This window comes from Xyrauchen texanus, chromosome 17, assembly GCF_025860055.1.
Source record: "Xyrauchen texanus isolate HMW12.3.18 chromosome 17, RBS_HiC_50CHRs, whole genome shotgun sequence".
In the NCBI taxonomy this organism is placed as follows: domain Eukaryota; kingdom Metazoa; phylum Chordata; class Actinopteri; order Cypriniformes; family Catostomidae; genus Xyrauchen; species Xyrauchen texanus.
In genome coordinates, this window is record NC_068292.1 from 27,505,712 (window position 1) to 27,532,008 (window position 26,297).

At 40.5% G+C, this 26,297-nt stretch overlaps 1 protein-coding gene across 3 annotated transcripts in view; it reads left to right on the forward strand.

The window, feature by feature from the left end:
• The window catches only part of LOC127658305 (protein FAM171A1-like), a 47,165-nt gene that overhangs the window by 14,208 nt on the left and 6,660 nt on the right, over nucleotides 1-26,297 (forward strand). For all 3 annotated transcript variants that reach the window (XM_052147515.1, XM_052147514.1, XM_052147516.1), the window contains 4 exons: nucleotides 13,860-14,087; nucleotides 14,800-14,892; nucleotides 21,039-21,197; nucleotides 21,734-21,910. In XM_052147515.1, the coding sequence (XP_052003475.1) occupies nucleotides 14,850-14,892; nucleotides 21,039-21,197; nucleotides 21,734-21,910 (379 nt within the window). In that variant the 5' untranslated portion in view covers nucleotides 13,860-14,087; nucleotides 14,800-14,849. The remainder of the gene's footprint in view (nucleotides 1-13,859; nucleotides 14,088-14,799; nucleotides 14,893-21,038; nucleotides 21,198-21,733; nucleotides 21,911-26,297) is intronic.

Genomic DNA, 26,297 nt, shown 5'->3' on the forward strand with positions numbered 1-26,297 from the left:
CCCTCCCTTATTTCTGTCCACTATTTCTGTCCACTGCAATGCAGCATCCTGAAAGTTCTGCATGTGCACATTCTGCACAAACTATTAAAGACCTTCCTATTTATCATGGCTGAAAAAAAAAAGCGGCAGTTGTACACATGTCGTCCTGCTCTTGTAAGGCAGTAATAGGAAGTCATGCACTTTGACATAGCAAATTAAACACAATGTAACAGTAATAAAGGCTTTTGGATTAAATTCTGTCTGTACACTTCACCTCTGCATACAATGGGGAATTGTAGCTCCAGCTTGCTGGAGCTGATGTAAAATGTGTAAAAGCATTTCAGTGAACTGCAGGGCTCTACATTAACACTTGCCCGCTTGTCTGGGACAAGTAGATTTTTGAAGGGGCAAGTGAAAGAGAATTTTACTTGTCAGACAGAACAAGTAGCCTGATTAAAATAAAAAAATAAAATAAAATAACCAGCTATATTTGTGATCTAGCCTAGGCTTATGCCACTTATTACAAAGTTCATATTCTGCTGTTGAAAACAATGTAATTTTAGGATATAATTTGCTAGCAATCTAATAATAGCTGCACGCTGTTTGACTGTAGGGCTGAAACGATTAGTCAACATTATCGACAACATCTACAATAATTTATTGCCGTCAAAATGTTTTATAGTCGTTTGATCTTATTTAATGTAACATGAGATAAAATGAAACTAATGATAGCGTGCAAGAGGATCTCTTCAGCATGTGCCTGATTGAGGAGAGGATGAAGACAACTCACAGTCCAGACACACTCCATACATTTCAGGTGATGTAGACCACACAGTCTGAGGGAATTATACAAAAAAATAAGTAAATACAGAAACACTTTAATTGTGAAATAAAGCAGAGCCAGTGCTGCCATTCCGCATAAGCAAAACTTGTGTTGTGTGCCTTTTTAAAGGTGCATTCAGTCATTTTTGGCTCATTTAAAAAGTTTTACACATTAACAAATTGATTGTGTTTTTGTGAAGTGTGATCTGAATGATGTACACTCACATAAGATAAAGACTGTACTCATAATAGTTTTCTATTAAAAGTGTTTTTATTATACATGGTGCAGGTCACCCCTTCAATGTGTTTCGCCATGTTGAGATGACGACGTGCTCATTGGCTGCCGCCTATGTAGATACGCTTGGCTATGCTTAGTGCAGTGTTGTTTGATGATGCGAAGAGCAAAAGAATACAATGGAGCATAATTATTATCATGCTTTAGAAGCAAAGACAACAGTAGATTCAGTATGTACTGCTGAAGAAGTGTCAAGGGTCAGAAGCAAGAAGACAGAAAGACCGGCAAAGGCAAAAAACTAGAGTAAACATCTGTACGGCACACACTAGGTGGAAAGATTTGATGACGGAGAAAAAAATGAGTAGTGATTGCCAATGTTGCTTCTTTTTTGTTGGACAGGTAAGACATTATTTATTGTCTACCACTCTCTGAAATAGTATCGGTGGAATTTACAGAAAAGTCATACAAGTTTCCCTCTAATTTTTTAATGTTATGTGTGCCGTCAATGTATGTTAGTAATGGACAGTTTTCAGAAGTGTTTACAAGCGCAACTAGAAAGCGACATGTAATTTTTATTTTCTTTATCACAGCTATAGTAAGGGGGCCCATCTGCATCCACATTTTTGTGGATTTTGAGTAAACCATGCATGACGTTTGCTTGGAAACAAAATTTGTTCTTCAAATACAGTATTCATGGACATGCTAAATTTGATCATCAAAAACAATTCTAATCTTTTCTTTACCATAACATTCTGTATCTCTAGTTAATTGAGGTTTATTTCATGCTAAGCAGTTCTCTAATAAAGGTAATAATCTGTCTTTAGAAAGAATGTGAAGCAAAACAGTCTCCAAAGATTATTGATATGCGGGCTAATAATAATTTGTCCTTAACTGTAGAAGTCTGTTTGCTTGAATTCTGATGTTTGTTTTTAGGCAAAGCAATTATATTATAGTAGTAATAAATAACTTTAGAAATGACTTCAAAAGCCAACATTTTCCAGACGCAAAGGTTAATCCAAAGCTGGCGGGGGCAGCAAAGACGATCATGCTGATCCTTGTCGATAGACGGCTGTACAGTGTCTAACACCACTGTCGTATAAGTAATTAAAGTACACAAAGAAGAGCAATGCTAACGCTAGCTAGAGAACTACTGAATGTCCCTTTAAAGGAAACACACCAGCATTATATATTTAATGCATCCTTTAAAGTTGAAATAATAAGGAAGCAGGTCATGTAAATAAGTACAAACTCCGAAACTGCCATTTCTCTGTGCGGTCAGCGTCACTTCAATGAGTCGCATGAAGTGACTGAGACAATGAAGATTGAAACTGCATCCCCGCTGATGCGCTCTCTCACACAGAGACACATATATCTCACATACGCTTGCTGCAGCTAGATTGTAATGTGATGGCTCACAATGTATTGAATCATAATATTCCAGATGGGCTGATTTGAGTATTTCTGAAACTGATCTCCTGGATTTTCATGCACAACAGTCTCTAGAATTTTCTCAGAGTGGTGCCCAAAAAAAGAAAAACATCCAGTGAGGTACAGTTCTGTGGACGGAAACACCTTGTTGATGAGAGGTCAACAGAGAATGGTCAGGCAGCATATACGATATTTAGACTTGCTTTCAGAGAATATAATGAATATGAGGTTCTCTGAAAGCAATTCTTAATATCTTATATGTTGCTTCTAAAGTAAATGTATCTTGTTAAGGATTTCTAGACAATTTTACTTGGAAAAGAAGACAAAAACACAATTGCAGTGATTGTGTTTTACTGAATTAAATTGAGAAATATTTTTTTTTTCCTTTTAATTCATTGAATGTCATTTAGAGGTATTTTTAAAATATGATTTTGTGCTCCTTATTGTTAGTAAGCACATTTAATTCAACCTTTTATCTCGGAGCACAGTCTGAATAGTCGGTTAAAAGCTAATGATTAATCCCGAATAGTCGAATAATCATTCTAATAATCATTAGATTAGTCGATTATCAAAATAGTTGTTAATTTCAGCTCTATTTGACTGAACATGCACGATTGCTCCGAAAACGTGCTTGAATACGTTTAAAAATTCCACTAAAAGGCCTGTATTGCTGAGGTATTTATTAAACAGTGAGATCTGTGTCAAGTGAACATAAACAATGGGGGAAAAGAGGATATGTATATGTTGTGCATAATAGATCTTGCAGCAATTACATGATTAAAGCATTTTGATCTATTTTCACAGACCTGTGAGCATCCCTGCTGTAAATGATGGTGTTTGAGGTTTATCTTTTGACTACTGTACGTAATATAATATAACTACCTTATGATGACTGTGATGAGGACTCGGGCTGGTTGGGATCCATGTGCGGTTTAAGGGGAGGTGTCAACTCGGGACGAGCAGACGGAGTCCGCAGGCACACACAGTGAGAGGAGGACGGGCAGGCTCGTAACTAGAACAGGCAGTGGGTCAGGGCAGGCAGCTGAACGATCGGTGGGCAGGAGAACAGGCAGAAGTAAACTAGGCAGGCGGCAAACTATCGAGGTCGGGAGAAACGGCCTAGACTGGTACCACAGATAAACAAGAAAGCGGGTAGAACGCTCAGAAATGTGGCGGGGCTAACAAGACTTCGCGAGGAGGGAATTCACAGGCATGGTTTAAATAGACAGGGGTAATGAGAGGCAGCTGGGAACAATCAGGGCAATTAATACTGGCGAAAGCGATGCCACTGGGCAGGGAGAGAGACGCCCTCGTCGGTGTTTGTGACAGAGCCCCCCGCGAAGCTGCTCCTGACGCCGAAGACGAGACCTGCGCCGGGTCTTCCCCGAGGTCGAGGGGCCGGTCTTTCCGGTTGGCTCGGTGGAACTCGGTGATGAGGTTGGGATCGAGGATGTCGCCGGTGTCTACCCAGGATCTTTCCTCCACTCGCACTCTCCCAGTCCACCAGGTACTGGATCCGACCTCGGCGCCGCCTTGAGTCAAGTAGTTCTCGCACCTGGAACGCCTCCGCCTAGGAACAAGGGAGGGGGCCGTGGGTACCCTCTTCGCCTGCCCTCGGGGTCGGGCCGGTTTGAGTAGGGAAACATGGAAGGTAGGAGAAATGCGGTAATCAGTGGGGAGTTGTAAACGAACGGAGACAGGATTGATCTTTCTGAGGATCTTAAAGGGGCCTACATACCTGGGGCTGAGTTTCTTGCTGGGCAGGCGGAGACAGAGATCGCGGGTGGATAGTCAAACCCATTGGCCAGGAGAGTAGTTTGGACCGGGTCGGCGGTGTCGGTCTGCCTGGGTCTTGGAGCGGTTCATGGCTCGTTGTAGGTGCACGTGCGCCTGGTCCCATACTGTCTCACTGCGTTGGACCCAGTCGTTGACCGCAGGGACCTCTGACGGCTCGCCGGACCAGGGGAATAGTGGGGGCTGGTACCCCAGGTCAGGTTGGTGGAAGGCTTGAGCAGGGAGTTCTGGGCATACTCAGCCCATGGGAGGAACCGGCTCCAATCTGACTGGTTTTGATGGCAGTAGGTGCGTAGGAACCTGGTGATTTCCTGGTTGAGGCGCTCTGCCTGGCCGTTGGACTGAGGGTGGTAGCCGGACGAGAGGCTGAGGTTTACATTTAGAAGGCGGAAGAAGGCTTTCCAAACCCTAGAGGTGAACTGGGGCCCCCGGTCCGAGACGATGTCCTCCGGCAGGCCGTAGAGACGGAACACATACTGGAAGAGGTGTTCGGCGGTTTCCAGGGCGGTGGGCAGTTTGGGAAGAGGGATGAGGCGACACGCCTTTGAGAAACGATCCACGACGGTGAGTATGGCTGTGTGTCCTCGAACGGGCAAGTCGGTGACAAAGTCCACTGCTATGTGGGACCAGGGACGCCGAGGTGTAGGCAGGGGCTGAAGAAGTCCGGCCGGCGACTGCTTGGGGACCTTTGCTAGGTTGCACGATCGGCACCTCTGGACGAAGTCAGCGGTGTCCTCAGAGAGTGTTTCCCACCAAAAGCGGTTTCTCAAGAGGCGGTGGTAGCAGTGATGCCGGGTGTCCGGAGTTTGGGGCGCCATGTACCCAGCGGAGTACTCTCTCCGGAGGCTGGGGGCACGAATGTCCGGTCCGGGCGGGCACTCGGAGGAGGCGGGCAGTGGCACCGGCTTCGGCGATGTCGGCCATGATGTCCCACTGGACGGGGCTAGGATGAGCGCCGGGGACGATGGGTTCGACCGTGGTTTTCTGGGGTTCGATTCAGTATTGCCGGGAGAGCGAGTCGGCCTTGGTATTCCTGGATCCAGGGAGGTAGGTGATGGTGAAATCAAATCGGGTGAAAAACAAGGCCCATCTGGCTTGTCTGGGGTTGAGGCGCTTGGCTGAGCCGTAGGTATTCAAGGTTGCGGTGGTCGGTGAGTACTTGGAAAGGGTGCCTGGCCCCTCCAGCCAGTGTCGCCACTCCTCCAGGGTGGCTTTAATGGCCAGGAGCTCGCGGTTGCCGACGCCATAATTTTGTTCGGCGGCAGTGAGTTTACGGGAGTAGAAGGCACAGGGGAATAGTTTCGTGGGTCGCCCTGGCGCTGGGAGAGCACGCGCCTATGCTGGTGTTGGAGGCGCCCACTTCAACCACAAACGGGAGGTCAGGGTCTGGGTGATGCAGGATGGGAGCGGTGGTGAATCGCTCCTTGAGTTGGGCTAGGGCCAGGAGGGCTTCGTGGACCAGTGGATTCTAGTTCGCCCCCTTTACCATGGCGGTGAGTGGAGAGGCGATGGTACTGAAGTTCTTGATGAACCTGCAGTAGAAGTTGGCAAAGCCCAGGAAGCGTTGGAGCCCCTTCACCGTGGTGGGTTGGGGCCACTCCTGGACGGCCCGTACTTTGTTGTCGCCCATGGCCACTCCCTCTGGGCTAATCACGCACTCCCAAGAAGGCTACCGACCTCTGGTGAAACTCGCGACTTCTCGGCTTTGGCGTAGAGTTGGTGTTGGATTGCGCTTGAGCACTGTTCTGACTTGACTCACGTGTTCCTCGAACGAGTCGGAGTAGATCAGGATGTCGCCAATGTACACTATAAGGCATCGGTTGAGCATGTCCCGGAAGATGTCATTGACAAAGGACTGGAACACGGACGGACTGTTGGATAATCCGAACGGCATAACCAGGTATTCGTGAGTGGCCGCTGGTGGTGGAAAAGGCGGTCTTCCACTCGCCTCCTCCGGATGCGGATCAGATTGTAGGCGCTCCTTAGGTCTAGCTTGGTATAGATTTTTGCGGTTCGTAGTTGTTCCAGGGCCGCGGGCACTAGGGGCAGGGGGTACCGGAATTTGACAGTAACATCGCTGAGGCCCCGGTAATCTATACAAGGATCGAAGGGAGCCGTCCTTCTTGCCCACGAAGAAGAATCCGCTGCCGCCGGGAAGTGGAAGGCCGGATGAACCCCTTGGCCAGCTCCTCCTCGATGTAGGACTTCATGGCCAGGGACTCAGGCTCGGACAGGGGAAGATTCGGCCACGGGGTGGCGAGGCTCCGGTTTCAGTTCTATGGCGCAGTCACTTGGCCGGTGGGGCGGTAGAAGGGATGCCTTGGCTTTGCTAAAGGCCTCGCTCAGGTCGGTGTATTCATGGGGTATCAGTGAGGTCACGTCGGAGACCTTCTGAACCTTGGTGCCCCCCAAGGTGGGAGGAATCACGGTCCTCAGGCATCTAGTCGAGCAGTGAGTCCCCCACTGAGCGATCTGGTTGGTCTGCCAGGAGATTCGTGGGTCGTGGAGTCTGAGCCAGGGGTAGCCGAGGATTACTGGATGGTGGGGGGAGGTGACGACGTTTAGGCACAGGGTCTCAGTGTGCAGTGCGCCCACCTGCAGGAGGACGTCGGAGGTGGTGTAGGTCACACATCCTGTGCCCAGGGGGCGACCGTCTAGCGCCGCCACTGTTAATGGAGGAAGGCAAGCCGTTAGGGGAATATTATGCCGTTTACAAAACCCTTCGTCAATGAAGCTTCCCGCTGCACCAGAATCTATCATAGCTTGGGTGTTCACGCTGAATGATGGATTGCTGAGCTTAACGGGCACTTCGAGACAGTCCCCGGCTAAAGAGGAAGAGAGCAGTAAACTCACCCCGGGGTGCTGAGGGTCGGGTGGTCTCGTCGGGCAGGTCCCGGACGCCTGGAGCGGATGAGGTTATCCACACGGATGGCCAGCGAGATGAACTGATCAAGGGAGACCCCCTCGTCGCGACAGGCCAGCTCAGACTGGAGGTCCGTATTCAGCCCCTGGCGGAAGAGGAGTTTCAGGGTGCTCTCGAGCCAGTCGGTTTGTGTGGCGAGGGTACGGAAAGTGAGGGCGTAATCCGCTGCTGTGCGATTTCCCTGGCGGAGCGCCAGCAGCTGCTCCCCGGTCGAGCAACAGAAAATGTTCTTTCTTATTCTGTCCTTAAAGAGCATTTTGACCCTGTTGAACGTTTGAGAGGTTCAAAGCTGTTGTGAGCTTTTTTCAGAGCTTTATCCTGGTTCACACTATGCCATGGTCAACAGATGTGACTGTGAGGTGCATTGTGGACTCTGAGCATAAACATGCTCTGTTCACACGCAAATTATGGTGCCTACAGGTTTTCATCTAATGGGGTTTTCTGAGAAATCTAATCCCATCTGGACAGAAATGTCTGTGATTGTGGAATTGTAGGGGTTTTTGGGTTTGTTTCACTTCACTTTTTTTTATTTTGACCTTTTTTCAAATACTGTAAATAAAGTTAAATATCTTGATGTTGCCTGTTGTTGCACCTCTATTCTGTATTTAGACCTTTTTGCCAACTTTCTAGGTAAAACCTATCCAATGTAAAAAGAAAATTCAATCAATAGGAAGAGTCAGTCACAAACTGCTCAGATCGCCACTGTAGCGTCAGGTGTGAGTGATCCTTACCTTAATAATGTAATTAATTATACTGTATACCTATAGTAATGTTACAGATATGTCACATACATAAGATTTGTTTATATTAGTTCATATTGGTGTGTTTCATAATGCCCTCATCCAGATAAGACACTTCCACCCTTCTCCAAGTGATCCTGAATCATAAGCACATAAAATGACAGACGTTCTTATAATTGTAACTTCAACATCATTTAGAAAACAAATTCCATCTCAATAGTACTAAACACACTATAAAAACAATGTACAAGTTGTGTCTAATTAGAATTGTTCATCTTTTTTTTTAAGCATGTTGCGGAAGGCCTTCATAGAAGGCTGCATGTATCATTCAGAAAGAGGGAGGGAAAAGGGAATTCCCAGAGAGAGTGGAGAGGAAGGAACCATGCTGCCACAGTTCTGCAATGAAAGAAAGTAAAAGGAAAGACCAAGGGAGTGGGAAAAAAAACACATATGTTTGATCCCCTTATGTTGAACATTGACTTTAGGTGACATTAACTTCTGTTATGAGGATGCAAAGTCCCCTCTGTGTGTTTTGGTTTTCAAAGTCCAATTTAAATTCATGTTCCAGTTCCATTTGATGTTGTAGTTAAGGCATATGGAATGCCATTTAACTTAAACTATCAACAAGCAAGGAATGGATTCTATGCATTTTCGGTAAAATCTCAGGGTGATAACGAACTTCCGGTATCGTATTCAACCAGTAAAAGTGTCAAGAGATTTGTAGCAAACTAAACTCCTTTCTAAAATAAAACAATTTGATCACAACAAATGTAATGTTATTTAGTGAAAGTATAAAAATGGTCTCAGTAGCGGATTACTCAATGTTGCATTACCGTGATTTTGGCTACAGCACTGTGATAAAAGATGCCCATGTTTAATAAACAGCTAAATGTATTATTGATGATCATCAGAATAAACAATTATTGTCTGCTTTTTACAGTTGCCAAGCAATGTAATTTGTCGCAAAAATATAGTCACGTGGGCATTCATTTAATTTACAATGGCTTAGATCCCTTTTCGTGTTACATTACACACAATTGTGTTTTTAGTTACATCAGCCGTCTGTTAGAGTTTCATGGTGATTCATGGCAGGTCACCTCCCGTTGTGCAAATTGATTGGATTATAAAGTATTAATTCTAATCCTGACCTCTAGATCAGAATAATTCCATTGTGAGTATAGACGTGGCTTCTCTGCAATTTAATGGAATCGCGCGCGTACTTGGGTGTGTGGGTGTGTGGGTGTGTGGGTGTGTGTGTGTGTGTGTGTGTGTTTCAGGGAAGTGCATTTTACTAAAAGTGTCAAAGGTGAAGGGCTCAGGAAAAGATATGGGCTAGGAGTGTTTAAAAATATACAGTTTTACCGATGCATCGCTATCATCGCTTCATTTCGATCATATCGATTCTTAATTCGCAAGATCGACTCAATGAGCAAATCACTCACGTTTGCAAAAAAAAAAGTAGCTCTATGCGACTAAAGGTAATATCTTTTTGCAACTGGCTGGTAAATGTTTACATTTCACTCCACACTAGTAGGATAATTGTGTAGTTTAGTCGGGAAGTGTTCAGAGAGATCCTTTCACAGCCTGTTGAGAGTAACAGTTGTCATTGAATAATGTCTCCTTTAATACACTTTCTGTTCTTTACAGTCAGTTGTTGACAATAAACAACAAAAATAAAAAATTAATTCTAATCATGCAAAGCACAGATGAGCTAAAACCATTTGAGTACTCTCTCATTAACATGCGCTCATTTAAAATCCCTGTAAAGGCAATTCTAAAAAAAAAATTCTAAACACATTATAAATGTTAGAAATGTATTGCTAAAACATATTACAAAGACTGTGAACTGTGAAGGACTGAATTGTGGAGTTAGACCGTTAAACAGTTTTTCACCATTGCTATTTTCCGGATTTTTTTGGGCGGGCTAAAACGGGGCTCGATGACGCACTGGAGCCCCTGAGCTCCTGGACACGCCCCTACTTGATGACGCACTGGAGCCCCTGAGGCTGGCCGCTCCCTAACAATATAAATAGAGCACATTCAAGATCAGTTTGGCCTCAATCGCGAAGTTACTGTCAGTACAAATCTTACCATTCTGTTGCAGAACGAGGGGACGATGTTGACTTTCTTGGTCAATGTCCTCTGAATCAGATTCAGGCTCTGGAGGCTCAAACATATATGGCTTGGTAAAACCTAATAAACTGCTAGGAGCATCCATTCCGGCTGTAGCGGTGACAGTTGAGTGTGTGTGGCGACGGCAGCTTTCCCGCGAGTGGGCGTGGTTTCAGCGCAGCCAGCGGACACGCCCCCAGCGTTTGAGAGCAGAGACCATTGCTCATTTTTTCAAGATTTTGATAGCTTATTTTATGTACTTGCCGACTTTTTTTATCATTCAAATTTGGCTGGGTGGCTAATAACACATTTTTCTGTGATATGACAAACTCAGAACACATACTTAATTTTGACTTTACAGGGACTTTAAATGCGCTGTGTTTATAGAAATGCCGTTTTTTGTTAAAGAGACAGTACCGGTTTTAGCACGTTCAACAAATCAATGTAAATACTTGAAAATAGTACAAATTATCAGTGGTCGACCAATATGTCGCTGAGGTTGATAAATCGTCTGATATTCTGACTTTATTTATCAGCATCGACTGATAAGTATCCCCTTTGGCCAATTTGTTTCTTGAGGGCACAAGAGTCGGCTGCTTGCATGTGAAGCGACTGAGACATGTAAACGAGCAGTCACAGTTTGATTTGTTGTTATGTGCCATCATGTTACTACAATAATAGGTGGGACTTCCTATCTACATCCGTTGACTGCAGTTGGGCGTTCTAATTTTTCACATTCATTTTAATAGAAGTGGCCAGTCTCTGCTAAATATTCTCTTGTGCAACTTCAAGGTAAAAGTGCTTCAAGTGTGCTATACATAAATGTCTTATTTTTTGTTTTTAAGAAAATGTGATTGCTAACGTGGACATGCCATCTATGGTTGCTTGACTACTGTGTGTACTTATGTCCTTTCTAATATATTTACAATGTCTTCTTGTGCAAATAAATAACCAAAATCTGATCACTAAACAGAAATCAGAAGAAACACCTACCATTTAAAATAAAATTGTATTTATTAAAATATTTACAAAGTTAAAGTTTTGTGTGAAATTAAATAAATCTAGTGCTAAATAAGAGTTTATTATTTTTTAGCAATTTTATGTTATTTACTATATTATATTGTGTTCTATATCGGCTTTGTATCAGCCTATCGTCCACCCTCCTCTGGACATCGGCCATTAAAAAACATATTGGTCGATCACTACAAATTATTCAATTTAACAATAAATATGTAACAAAAAAATATATATGAAATATAACATCTTATTTATTTGTTTTTAAAAAGCCAAAATGTGACAAATGATGAAAATATATGCAAAATGAAGTAATAAAATTTCCCAATTAACCTAGTTAGAAGGTCCCCTGTATAATTAACAGCATTAGCTGGGAGATAATTTATTTTCTATGTAAGCAAAAGGGACATTATAACTTAAACCCATATGACTTGATATTGAATCGAAATCGGAATCTAATCGAAAGCTTGTGAATCGGTAACAAATTGAATTGGGAAATCTGTTCCCTGCCCTAATATGGGCATTAGATAATAGATAGTGTGTCATGGAGATTAGTGTGAATGAATAGATGGCGATGGCGAGAGCGAGAGATGTGTGTAAAGCGTGTAGGATGACTGAATTTGTCGGACAGCTTCATTGTCTCTGTGCAGCTCAGCAATTCCCAGCAGAGCTTGAGGCAAAGAAAAATGTGTACTATTTATGATGGTGCCATTTTTCAAGTCAAATATTGACCTAGTATTGGATGACTTTGTTCCTTTCAGAGTGCAGGTTAACATTTCAAAAGTGTCCTTATGGCAAACACCGCATACAAAAATCTGCTGGCACTGACTCCACGTGTGCTTTGAAAACAAGGAACAGGTGGCTGTGTGTTGCATGTCATTTAAAAATGTTTAAATGCTTAAAGGTGCACCAAGTAATTTTTCCACTTTAAAAAAATAAAACAAATATGTTTAAAGTGTTAACAACACTCATCTCATTGCATGAGATGAAAACTCATCATTTATTCTACATAAACCAGGTCTCTCTGGCTGCCATGTTGGTCATGTTGCTCCCTCCTGTTGTTGGGCATTTATATGTCAATATAGAGTAAATATACATTAATTTATTATGAAAATGTTAACATACATAATTTCTAAATATTGTTATTATCAAGCAATAGGGGCAGTGTAAATGCACTTTGTAAAGAGCACTCTTTGTTGACTGTTTGACTGGCTCAGGGCTGTTGTATTATGTGAAACAAAGTGTTTTTATGATTGGTCTTTGTCTGTGTAACCCATGATCCATTTCTGCCAAATCTGTCAGTACTGCCCAGAAAACACAGTAGGCCTAACCACCACACCCCACACCCTGTGTGTCTCCACACAGTGGAATCAATACCTCCCCCTGTCTCTGTCACAAAACACACTCATTCAAGCACATGTCCTCTGTGAACACATGCTGGATGACAGTATGAGGTGAACAGCTGCTTAATACTGCTTTCATTTTCAGAAAGAGCGATAAATACAACTAGTGGTCTGGAGAAATGGAGAGATCAGCAAGTTTGATAAATAAATTATACAATGATGACTGTACTGTTCATTATGAAAGTGGGCGCTGTATTTAGGTATGCCTATGTTGACACATCACACAACACATGTTTGTAGTGATGCACTGAGGGTCAGTCCATCTGAAGTGGTACAATAATTGTAAAGTTTGCTTTGCTTGACCATTTTTAATTTTCCAAAATGCAGTTTTTTTTAGCGATTACCTCAATGTATTGCGAAACCATCAGTGTTTTTTTTCTTTTTTCTTTTTGAAAAAGGCAATTTTTGTGTCATGGCGCACAAATGTTTTTTGTTAAATACAGATATTTGCTTGTTGGCTACAGTTTTACTCCATTTTAGATTGATAGATTATTTCAGAAATATAAATAGAGCCTACTTTTTGACTTTCTTTCTGTAGCGATCAGATATTGTATTTTGAATAATTTCTCTTATGTAGATGGTGAGCAAATAAATTTCATGTCAAATTGATTCTAGCATATATAGTTATTGATTCTAGCATATATAGTTATCAAACATGCTGATAAAGGGTCAATTATAGTACCAGTATTTATCAGTGCCTACGAAATGTTCCTCCATTTGAATTGTTTATCTGGAGCAGATCTGTGGAATATAGCACTGCATTAAAAGGATTCCAGAGGAAGTGCGTTTCAGCAGTGGCTTCCTAAAGGAGCCAAAGGTTGCTAGAGGAAGGAAAAATGGCCCATTGTTTTCAATGGTTTTTTCCATTGGCTGATGAAAAGGATGTGGAGGGGTTATATTTGTGATGATTGGTTATTTTCCTTAAGTGCCCTTTGAGGATTTCTCTCAAAAAAAAGTGGGCAAGAGAACCTGAGCAATGTTTTCAACCCCAACATTGGGTAATACTTTATGTACTAAATAGGACACTTGATATAATTTCAAATTTTTATTGGCTGCTTTTTGTCTTAATTAAATGTAGGCTTAACCTTAAATCCATCTTGTTACACCACATTAGATTATTTTTGTATTGTCCTTCTGAAACATTTGATGTGCTTGATGTAACTGCAGAAAGTGCGTGGCAATTTTAATAGCTTGGTTTCTTGGTGGCTCAATAAAAATGTATTCATTTATCTGTGATGATAGTGTGTGTATAGTCCTCCGCATACAATTATATTTTCAGTTGCTGGCTGAACATAGACCTAAACGTTAAGAGTAGTATTATTACAGGTTTAATTTGCCAAATTCTTTATATGAAAGATGTGGTGAGGCTGTCATTTTATTTTTCATAATTGTTATGCTTTTTTGTACAGAAGTGGCACTGAAGGTTCACCTGAGTGACGCTAGCACCCATCAGCCTCTCTCTGGTGTCGCTGTGGAGATCTTCACTAACCACACCCCTGTTGCAACTGATACCTCTGGTGCTGATGGCAACGCCTTCATCAGGTTCCCTTATCGCCTTGGTGACCTTCTTGTAGTCACAGCAACCAAGCGTGGATATGTACCCAACTCTGTCCCATGGCGACCAAGCAGGCTACCTGGTAATGACTTGAAGGAACCTCAAATCCTTTATCTAAATCACTAGATACTGATATAAATGTATTTTCTGTTTTTGATTGTAGGATTAATTGTTCAGAATTTTATAGGAATTAATGGGAGAAATCACAATGCTGGTTTCTGTAGGAAACAAAGTCCCTGCTTTCAAAGAAAAAGCTATTTGCCTTATTGGTATAGGCATCACCTGGTCTTTCAGGCAGTCCTTACTCTAGAACATGGCTGTCCATTAGCTGGACCAACCTGAAAAATATAGACATTTAGCCTGTTTTGAGCTAATAAAAATAAAGTCACATTTATGATTGGCATAATAGGGATTTGACAAGGTTGTTACTCAGGCAAGCAGTTAAGGAATTTCAGTCTTTTTGTCCCATTTAAGTATGTACTGTAGCACCTGCAGTAAATGGAATTAGATCTTGGCATAACCAAGATGGCCACAAAGTAGACAGACTTACTTTAAAGAGGTTTGGAGAAACAAAAGTGCATCTGGGGCAGGAAATAAAAACCAGAGAATGCAGAAAGCTTTTAAAAATAAGTAGAATGTTCCACAACAGCTAATGGCCTACTAACTAGTAATAAGTAAAAATACTTGTAGGAAATGTATTGAGATATTATGGCCTAAATCTTTAGGTCATAGTTTGTTGTGATCAGTCTTGCTGAATATCAATCTTTGCTCTTGTGTTACTGTTTGTTTTCAAGTGTTCTCATCTCTCAGTCTGGATCTGCTTCCTGAGAGGGCTGCTAGTCTGATGGTGTATGAAGACGTGGTGCAGATAGTCTCTGGATATCAAGGTAACAAAGTTCAACCCTCTAAACTGACAGGACAAGCAGTGTTGCAATAATTCTGAAATCTGGTATAACAGCATTGGAATGCATCACTGTTTCTATCACATATTGTGAGCCACTGTCCTCCTAATCTTTGTAATTATATTAAAAGACTTAATGTTATCAACCTAATGTCATCAAATGCAAGTAACTAATTTTATGTTCTTAGCTTGTCAGTTAACATTTTCATGGTGATTTACTCTTTTACACATACACACACACACACACACACAGCTCCCCAGGGAATGAAAAGAGAGGTGTGTCCTAATGAAGCAGGTGGCTTGAGGATACATGTGAAGGAGAGTGAGGGTGTGTCTGGAGTTAGACATAAGATGCCCTGGTGTGTGTGTGTGTGCGCGTGTGTGCGTGTGTGTACACATACGTATCCAACTATAGTTTGGGGACAAAATTGTACCCCAAAAGTGAGCTAAATCTGGCATGTTCTCATTTTTGGGGGGACATTCAGGGAAATGCATCCTATAAATTATATAAAAGTTTTTTTTTTTTTTTAATCATTGTTTTTAATCGTTTTTCTTTAAGGGTTGGGGTTAAAATGGTAACCCTTTATGAATAGGTTGTACTCGTTTACATTAGCTGTCTGCATAACATGAACTAACAATGAACAATACTTTTTCAGCACTTATAAACCTAATACTTTTTTAAAATGAAGGGTTTTATAGGTTATAATTTGCTAATGCATTACGAACTATCATTAACTAGGGATGCACCGATACCACTTTTTCCCTTCCGATTCCGATATCGGAAATCTCAGTATCAGCCGATGCTGATACCAGTGTTTTTTGCAAAATCAGTTTAGAATATTAGAATATTAGTTTAGAGTAATCTTTAATGTAAAGAAACGCAAACCTTTAACTACACATTATTTCAATATAAATGTATAGCTTATTAAGAAACACTTTATTATTATTATTAACTAGTTTACTGGATAATATAGCAGCAAAATTAACAGTAATTTCAGTCTTCATTAGAAATTAAACCAGTGTTTTATTTTTGCCCTTTTTTTCCCCTTTTTTTCAATTTCTTTTTCAATTTGTATCTGAACTTTAAAGGATTCAGATCTCTTTTTTGCTCAATTTAGTTATAAGATTTCAGCTCACTTTTCATTCACACAGTTATTTTTTGGAACCAATTCAACTTAAATATTGTTATAAATTGTAAACAAATACTAATGATGACAAAAATAATAATAATAATAAATTGTTATTTATATTATTATTATTATTGACTTTGAAATACAACACTAATATATTTAATTTGAGCACTTTTTAAACCATCACGGTTTTATTTTGACATTCTGAACTCTACAGGATGTCCTGTATGTGTCTGTTTGTAGGCAAGTTCACAGTAGTTTAATTAGCTTCTTATTCAAATTCTGGTAAAATGCTCTTCCGGTGCCATTCTAAATGCATATTATAAGTGAACCGAACAATTGAGCATCTACATCTGAGATGCTGTTTTTGAGTAGCGCTCAAATATTGCGCACTGCTGTGAAGGTAAAAATAGCTGCGAGTGCATCACCAGCCTGTGCGTGAGTTTGTGTCAACGGAGCAGCACCATTCACTAATGAGCTGGTGCTGCGCATACTATATATTTACTTATTAAACACAGCCTTTTGTGATTCACAGAGCTATGACAGTAACAAACTGTAAGCTTGACAGTAACGAACATGACTAACACACAGTATTGGATTTGGATTGGGCTCATAGGACCGATACCCGATCCATCTAAAAGCTTCAGTATCGGAGCCGATATTGATCCAGGTATCGTATCAGTGCATCCCTAACATTAACCTCTTGCCTCTTTTTTTGAAGTACTAAGAGCTTCCACTGTGTTTTGTTGAATATCTTGACTTCTGAGTTGTTTAGAAACACAATCTAGGTGTCATTGGAAAACAGAGAGACCCAGCTTTACAATGATGTGTAGCATTTCATCTTCAATAGATGAAAACCTGTTTTGCTAATAATTTGTTTCTCATACTTTTTCTACCAAATTTCATATTTTCTTCAAAACTTTTTTGACACAAAATTGGATTATTCACCCAAGCAAGCTCACAAACAGGTAAACAAGTAATTTATTTAACTAATTTGAAAGCTAATAACCCAAGGTAAGAAATTCTATAAAGTTTGAGGCTATTTGGGGCTTACAGATCAGTGGTCCACACAGAAAAGAGACATTTGTATTTTATATAATTTCACTTTTGATATTTTTGAAAATGATTTAAACTGTGGTATTAGGGCAACATAATATACTGTACAGTCACCTTCCTGAGAATGAGAGCTTTCATTTGAAATATGACTTGTCTATTTATGAGTTATGTGAAGGACTTTTAAATACATTAAAAGATTTACCTCTAGTTGGGGCCAATTTGTGACACAAATGTTTATTTTGTTATTTTATAACACAAGTGATTCTAAGCTTTCACATATGCCTAATTTATGTATCCAGGGACTTCAGTGTTTACAGTTATAAAATTGCTTGCCATATAGCACCTCCCCAGAGTTTAATAAGCTAACAAACAAATAAAATATATATCTTTATAAGTTAACATCTACCAAGGTTAATAATGCTGTAAATAAAAAAAAAATAGTTAATTGTTTGTTCTTGATACCTAATGCTAAGGATAGAGAACCTTACTGTAAATGTAATGTCATGGTATCATGTGGCAAGTGTAATGAGACTGTTGTTCTGTACTGTTGTCCACGTGGCTCTTGAGATTTTGTGCTAATTAAAGGTTTCTGGGTGTGCTGTGGTACCACATTGAAATTAGAGGCCACACACACACCAAAAAGCAAGAATGAGAAAATCAGTCTTTTTTCACTTTTACTTGTGCTCCTTTCCTCCTGCCTCAAGCTATTTTGCTTTGCTTGTCCTCATGGCAACCTATCTCATTTGGTAACCTGTCCCTCTCTCTCTCTCTGTGTGTGTGTGTGTGTGTGTGTGTGTGTGTGTGTGTGTGTGTGTGTGTGTGTGTGTGTGTGTGTGTGGAGACAGACATGTTTATGGGTCTCAGGGGAGCACTGCTGCTGCAGTCTCATTCAGAGTGCTCCCCCAATCCTGTTCCCTGTAAATCTTCAATCATTCCGCTCTCTGAACAAAAGCACTTACATTCACAGACACAGACTTTGCCAAAACAAAAGCTTTTCTCACACACAGAGTAAAAGTCGTTCCTCAGGGTAAAGTTGCATAGCTGCTATTGTAATCCTCTACTCGGGGACAGTTATCACACACTTTCACCTGTCGCTCAGAGGCTGCAGTGCCATTTTGTTACAAAACAGGACCACTCTCACATACATAAAAATACCTGCATCCGCAACAAACAGCATCATTCAGAAACCCCTAGATGCTTGTAATCTCATGCTATGAGCTTTACTGTAATATACTTGCAGTTGAAGTAAGAAGTTTGCATAAATTTATGTTGAAGTCATTAAAATGAATTTAACCACTCCACAGATTTAATATTAGCAAACTATTGTTTTGGCAAGTCGTTTAGGACATCTACTTTGTGCATGTCAGGAGTAATTTTTTAACAATTGTTTACAGATAGATTGTCTATATCACAATTCCAGTGGGTCAAAAGTTTACATATACTAAGTTAACTGCCTTTAAGCAGCTTGGAAAATTCCAGAAAATGATGTCAAGCCTTTAGACAATTAGCCAATTAGCTTCTGATAGGAGGTGTACTGAATTGGAGGTGAACCTGTGAAATGTATTTTAAGGCCTACCTTCAAATTCAGTGCCTCTTTGCTTGACATCATGAGAAAATAAAATCTATTCAGCCAAAACTTCAGAAAAAAGAAGTGGACCTCCACAAGTCTGGTTCATTCTTGGGAGCCATTTCCAAACACCTGAAGATACCATGTTGAGCAGTACAAACAATAGTACGTAAATATAAACACCATGGGACCACGCAGCCATCATACCACTCAGGAAGGAAACGCATTCTGTTTCCTAGATATGAACGTAGTTTGGTGCAAAAAGTGCAAATCAATACAACAACAGCAAAGGACCTTGTGAAGATGCTGGTGGAAACAAGTTGACAAGTATCTATATCCACAGTAAAACAAGTCCTATATAATCATAACCTGAAAGGCTGCTCGGCAAGGAAGATGCCACTGATCCAAAATCAGCATAAAAAGTCCAGACTACAGTTTGCAAGTGCACATGGTGACAAAGATCTTACTTTTTGGAGAAAAGTCCTCTGGTCTGATGAAACCAAAATTGAACTGTTTTGCCATAATGACCATAGTTATGTTATACAGAATAAGGGTGAGGCTTGCAAGCCGAAGAACACCATCCCAATTGTGAAGCATGGGAGGTGGCAGCATCATGTTGTGGGGTGCTTTGCTGCAGGAGGGACTGGTGCACATCACAAAATAGATGACTTAATGACGAAGGAAATTTATGGTAATATATTGAAGCAACATATGAAGACATCAGGCATGAAGTTAAAGCTCGGTCGCAAATGGGTCTTCCAAATGGACAATGACCCCAAGTATTCATCCAAAGTTGAGGCAAAATGGCTTAAGGACAACAAAGTCAAGGTACTGGAGTGGCCATCACAACTCATACGGTCGAGTACTGTTCAGTGCTAGAGATAAATATTCAAAGTTATGGTGCTGAAAAATCAGTGATATCTATGCCCCGGAGCACTTGCTGTGTACACAGCTCTGTTGTTTTGTCATGCTGTTAACCAAAAGTGTAGAAACCGCTGTTGTCATGATGTCTCCTGGTCCGGACATAACAAATCTGGGGTCCGGACCCAAACTGCGGTCCGCCAATTGGTCGCCGCTGGCATAGAGTATTGTGATGGTTATTGCAACTTCACAATCTGCATTCTTACCATTTGAAAACAGCTTGTCCTCTCAGTGATTCATATTTCTCTTGCTACTTTTTCACTTTCCCACCTCTCCTCCACGAAACGGTGTACAGTGTTGATTGGCCATTTACTTGTGACATATAACCAATACAATAATACTGTGGGCGGGACATTGAGCCAGACTACAAGGAGTAACCTGTCAGAGTGAGGCGGTGGCATCATATATATACTTAATTTTTGTCCCCAATTTAAAATGCCCAATTCTTAATGCGCTCTGAGTCCTCGTGGTGGCGTAGTGACTCTCCTCAATCTGGGTGGCGGAGAACAAATCTCAGTTGCCTCCACATCTGATCTGAGACATGACGCTTGTGGAGGCTTCACGCTATTCTCTGTGGCATCCACACACCAAGTTCACTCTCACCGAGAGCGAACCACATTATAACGACCACGAGGAGGTTACCCCTCCCTACTAACTACCCTCCCTAGCAACCGGGCCAATTTGGTTGCTTAGGAGACCTGGCTAGAGTCACTCAGCATGCCCTGGATTCGAACTCGCAACTCCAGGGGCGGTAGTCAGCGTCTTTACTCGCTGAGCTACCCAGACCCCCACAACGGAGCATATTTTAAAATGTATCCACAATCAGAACAGACAAAATAACTATTCTGATAATTATAGACAATTATGAAAATCGGATCTGATTATCATCCACCCCTAGCTTGTAGTTTTTTTTTTGGGGGTGACTGCAGTTTAACTGCTTTAAGTCATGAGTTGCTTGTAGTTTGGGAAGCTAAAGTTTCAAAGTAGCTTTCCTAACACTGTTAAGATATAGAATGAGTACTATGTGTTGCGTTTATGGATTTATGTTTGTTGTGTCTGTAAAAAAAAAAGTTTTCAGTTATGGGATCGTATTGGTGTAATTAATTATTAAGGTTGTGTTTGAAGAGTTATGGGGAGTTGTTGGTGTAGTGGGGTACTGCAGACTGTGTGGGCTAAACCTCAGTGTCATGTCTATGGCATATACTGTAACACTCATCACGATGGAAACAAAAATTACATCAACACTCTTGAGACCCACACCATACTACCTAGTCCTAGATTACATCATCTGCTGATCCACTCCATTTAGAAAGAGAGTGAGAGATGGAAGAGAGAGACTGTGCATATGTTATGTCTGTGTTACAGCATGTCAGTCATGGATGTAGGATCACAGACCTAACTTATGCTAATTTTTGGCCATCTATTATAGTGTGTGTGTGTGTGCTCTTACATCTTTAGGTTCAAAACTACAGCCGTGGGTTCAGTTCCAGAGAAGAGCATTGAGTCTTCCTTCTAATGCAACATACACTAACCTGACCGCCTTCCTCACAGTGAGCAGTTCAACTCAAGACGCACAGTACTTCCCTTACCTGCAGGGCCTTCACTCCAACTACACGGGTAACACATGAAAGCGAGTTGTGATCTGAGGATTATTTAGTACTGTGTGTATTTGGAGCCTTTATGTTCAGTAAGTGATAGGGTGTGAGGCAAATATTTAAATGCATTATAAAGTGTTTAATTGCATAAAAGTGTAGATGGGCAGAAAATACACTTCCTGATATATTTTGGATGCAAGTTATTTTTCACTCATTGATCAATTCTTTTTTCAGAATAACTGCTTTTTAATATAAAGTATTCCCGCACTGAATAATTAATTATGTTGAACCATTACAGAAGTTCTTTTATCTTTAAATGATCATATGTGCTGCACACAAGTTCACTCTAAGATTAATTTAGCATTTTCTGCTGTGGTTTTAATAATGGATGGCTTATGTCTTTCTAGAACTATTTTGGATGACTCATTATTATTATGTAATTTAGGTTTATCATATAAATGTTAAATAAGTGCTTTGAACCCATTTTGTTTACACAATATTTTCTTTTCTTTTTTGTCTCATTTTCTGTCCCTCTTATTTATCCTCTCTTTCTGGTAGGTAGTGAACGAAAGTTTGAATTGACTCCTGTTGCCGCCATCAGTGTCCATCTTTTGGGCAGTGATGGGGCGGAGCTTCACGTCAGTGAGCCAATCAGTGTGAGTGTGCCTCTTCCTGCAAATAGTGGCTTGAAAGAGAATGATCACATCCCTGCCTGGCGGTTTGATCCTAAACTCGGTGAGTTTGTAACACACACACACACACATACATTCATCTTAGACTAAAGTAGAAATTATAGCATTACATTAAATAGCCTCATAAGCATAAATCACATTAATTAATACAAACATATTATAACTAAAGTTCTGAATTGTTTCACCAATTGTGCTGAAAACCTTTCCTGTCTGAGACAGGTTTAGAGAGAGAGAGAGAGAGAGAGAGAGAGAGAGAGAGAGAGAGAGGGGGGGAAGAGCATAGATTACTTCAAAGCTCTCCAGATTTCCTGTCTTACTGATAGGAGGATAAGCCAAAGGAAAGTGTTCAAACCTGAGCTGGGTGGGAATGGAGCTGGAATATTTTGGAATCTCTAACTAAAACCTAAAGGAATGTTGATGGGTTACTAAGGTCAAGGTTGGCAGCTGGGCAAGAGCTCTGAAATACTAACCAAATGGAGTTTGGACAAATTTTCTTACTCTTGCACCCAAACACATGCACATCGTATTCTTTTATTGTCAGATTAATTTAAGTAAAAATAAACTCAATGTGTATTTGTTTGTGAGAGAACTGGACAGACTGGCAAATAGCATCACTGAAACATCACTATTTATTCTTTACATTTAAGCCAGAAATGTCATGCATAGCTAAGCAGAAGATTAGGATAGTACACCTTAAAATGATAATTACCTGTCCTCATGTTTGATCCAAACCCATATGAGTTCTATGGAATGCAACAGAAGATGTTAGGCAGAAAATTTGCCCCGGTGCCCATTCACTTTCATTGTTTGGGTAAAAAAAGTTCCACTGAAAGTTAATGCTTCTATTCTGCCTAACATCTCATTTTGTGTTCCTTGGAAGAGAAAAAGTCATTTGGGTTTGTGGTAAATAATGGAGAGAAAAAAAAAGACATTTTTGGGTGAACTACTTTAATAGCCGTTTATTTTTATATATATGTTTTTTTAGATTACATAGATTTCTGCCATCAGTGGTATGAAAGGAAAACATTTCAAAAGTTAAACACTTCTAATCAAATAATACACAGACAGAATCATACTGTTACCAATCAAATCAAGGGGTTTTCACACAGTGGTTTTCATTTCTAAACCAAATCTGTAGTGTCATTTCCAGCATCCAACTTTGTGCCAATGTGCTTTAAATTTGACCAGATGCATTTTAATGTAAGATACAGTACATACTGCTAACAAATGTTCATCATAAAGGTTGTAGCAGTTCATGTTCAGGGTTATTTGTACATGTTATTTTATTTATTAAAGATGATTGGTTGCTCATCCAGATGACCTCATCTGTTGTGGAATAAGATTCCCAAGCATTTAACTTCATCATACACCACAAGCTCACAAAGCAAAATTGCTTGCAGTTAGCATTGGGGATGGTCACAAGTGGTGTCACAGGCCCCAAACCAGTTTTTAGTACATGTCTTAGCATTATTTGTTGGTGATCACCTCTACACATTGATCTGGAGTCCCGTTTGAACCTTTCTGTTGTTTTGAGTCTGGTATCTTATCTGCAGGCTTATTTATGTTTGAGGGTGGAATGATCCTGAATTTCTAAATGGTGTGTAGCACTGTCTCTCCTCTGTCTGAAAAATCAGCGATACTCGGACCATGGCAGAACAAATTCAAAGTTCTTTACTGCATAAATCTGAAGTCTGAATATCATACAGTTTCACTGTGTCGAGACGTTGGGCAGGATGATCATTGCTTTAGTTATAGCCTGAAGCTATTTTTATTGCACATCTTTTGTTTAACCCTCTCTTTCTCTTCCCTTTTTTTCCTGTCACATAGAAGACTCTCAGACATCATTCACCCAGCATCCCCAGAGAAGAGAATGTCAGAAATTGTCTAATTATGGAAATTGAAAGTGTGCACAGAGCACACATAAGGAACTATTTTGCAGTACTATTCTGTTGGGACACATCGTTCCTACTTATAATGATTAATTCTTCCCATCTGATATACATCTGGCACACATATAGTCATGCTTTTGGAGGTGTCATGCTTTTTTTTTTTTTCTCTCTCTCTCTCTCTGTTTAGCTTTGCAGATGCTCCCCAACAAATGCACCACAGCCAGCAATTGTATTATGATGGTTAATTGGTAAAATATCTGTCAAATCAATTACATAATCAAATTAAGTGTGGGCAGATGTATACACTTTCATTGGAAGGATTTTGCTCCAATGACATGTTTAAATTTAAACTGTAAGATGTCAGAATCACAGTATTTTGAAAATACACATACACATATCTCTGCGGATTTAAAGCTTAAGTTTAAATCCACAGTTGGAATCATCTGGCTGGTAGCACTAGCTGTTTGATCGCTGGTCTAATTTATGATGCATGAAACACATTTTCAGACTTTGCAGCAGAAGCCTTAGACTCTGTAGCTCGCTCACACGAAAAAATTTAGCTTTTTGTGTGGGAAGCAGAAAGACAGACAACAACAAAGATGAGAATATGTGCGCACGTGCTTTTCAATGGCCCAGCTGGCATGAACAGGTGCCACACATAGACAATACCACAATATAGGCAGGTGTGTTGTGAGATGGTAATAGAAGCTCTATTACAGGAAGCATCTCATAGATGCAGAGTAAGATCAAGTAAATTGTAGACATGTTCCAGCTAGTATCTGCTCTTTATATGTGCTCAGAATCAAGCAAATGCAGATTTCAGACGCTGACGTGGTTTGCTGGTGTACAGTATATTCATACTAAAAACTCTGAATTAGAGACACAGTAAAATAGGCATGATTTTAACATATCTGTGTGAGTCAATATACAGTGGGGTTCAAAGAGTCTACATAAAATCTGTCATTAAAAATTCAATTGAAAACTGGAAATAAACAACATTTTAGGATTTTAAAAATGGAAGGGAAACAATGTACTCTTTTGAACATTGTAAAATCACACATGGATCATCTGGCTTTGCACAAATTTCTGGAGTTCAAGTGCATGCTGTCTTAAAATGCTGATTGTACTTTTTATATTTTCTATTTGTTTTTATTAAGTGGTCATGGTCAATTTTCCTTGATCTTTTGTTATATAAGAGGTCATTGTAATTTAAAAACATACTGTACATTTCAGAACTCAACTTTCTCCTCATTGCAAAAGAGTGTTTGTTTAAACCAAGCTGCCAAAAAAATTGTGATGTCACTCTGTAGTAGAAATTTGCATCTGACCACATCCACAACAACACATCGACGCCTACTTTACCTTATCACTGAACTTCTGTAGCCCTGCCCAGTAGCGGTGAGCAGTGAGATGCCAGTGAGAGAGCAGGTCAGTCAAGAGCAGAGAGCAATCATAACAGTGGGCATTTACTGTCAAGTCTTCAAGGAGAAGCAGCAACAGAACCTAGCGTTTCTGAAACTGGGTCAGAATTGTGCAAACAACTTTACTTTTATTATAAGTGAACCTCAAGGAACAAATAAAAATATTTAAAAAGGCATGTCATAACCCATTTAAATTAGGAAAGTTTTTCACAAGTGGACTTGAGTGTTTTGGACCCCACTGTATGTCTGAATCACAGCGTGCAGAAGAACAGGAGATACAGAATATAGTATTTTTATAGGGAGGGAGGGAATTGCAGGAAATCAGCAAGCCTTCATGCAGCAAACCGTTTCAAAATTCAAAGCACCAGATGGACTGCACTATTATCAAGGTTGTCTCCTAGCAGCTGCTTATAAACAGAACAGAGAACGAGTTGGAAAACTGACTGCCGCTAACTTGATTCCCCCTCTTAGGGCACAGAGATTGTTGTCTACACTGCATGGGGACACAGGGACATTAGTGAATATAGAGACTAGATTGAAAACCCCCTGGCATTACATGGCATATTAATGGCTGTTTCTTCCAGTGATTCCTAATAAGAGCACAGCACTGAAATTGTGTTATGCTGTGTAACAGTAAACAAAGTCACGTGGTTTCATATGTGGGTATGACATGAAATACCAGCTTAATTTTTTAATTAATATTTATAGGAGTCAATGTCCCTTGGTGTCTTAGTTATACAACAGAAGTCCCACTACTAAAAGGACGATTTGTACAACTCCAATAAAAAAAAGTTTTGTAAATAAGAATTAATATGAATGCTTTATCAAAGATATGAGCTCCATATTTCTGCTTTTAAACTCTGTTCTGAATGCCCTACTCTATTCTATTTTAAATGCATCACTGTACGCACAATTTTTTTGTTTGTTTTTAGGGACGAGTCCAAACTATTTTCCCTGGGAATCAACAGCTTGTCACCAATGTTGTCAATAGAGCTAAACTTGTTATGAACCCAGAACATTCTTTCACTGTGCCTGATGTTACATCCTTTGCACAGGTGGGGAGCGATCCTTCATCATTACTGCCATGATGTGTACAATATTCCGGAGTGATTTTCTACTC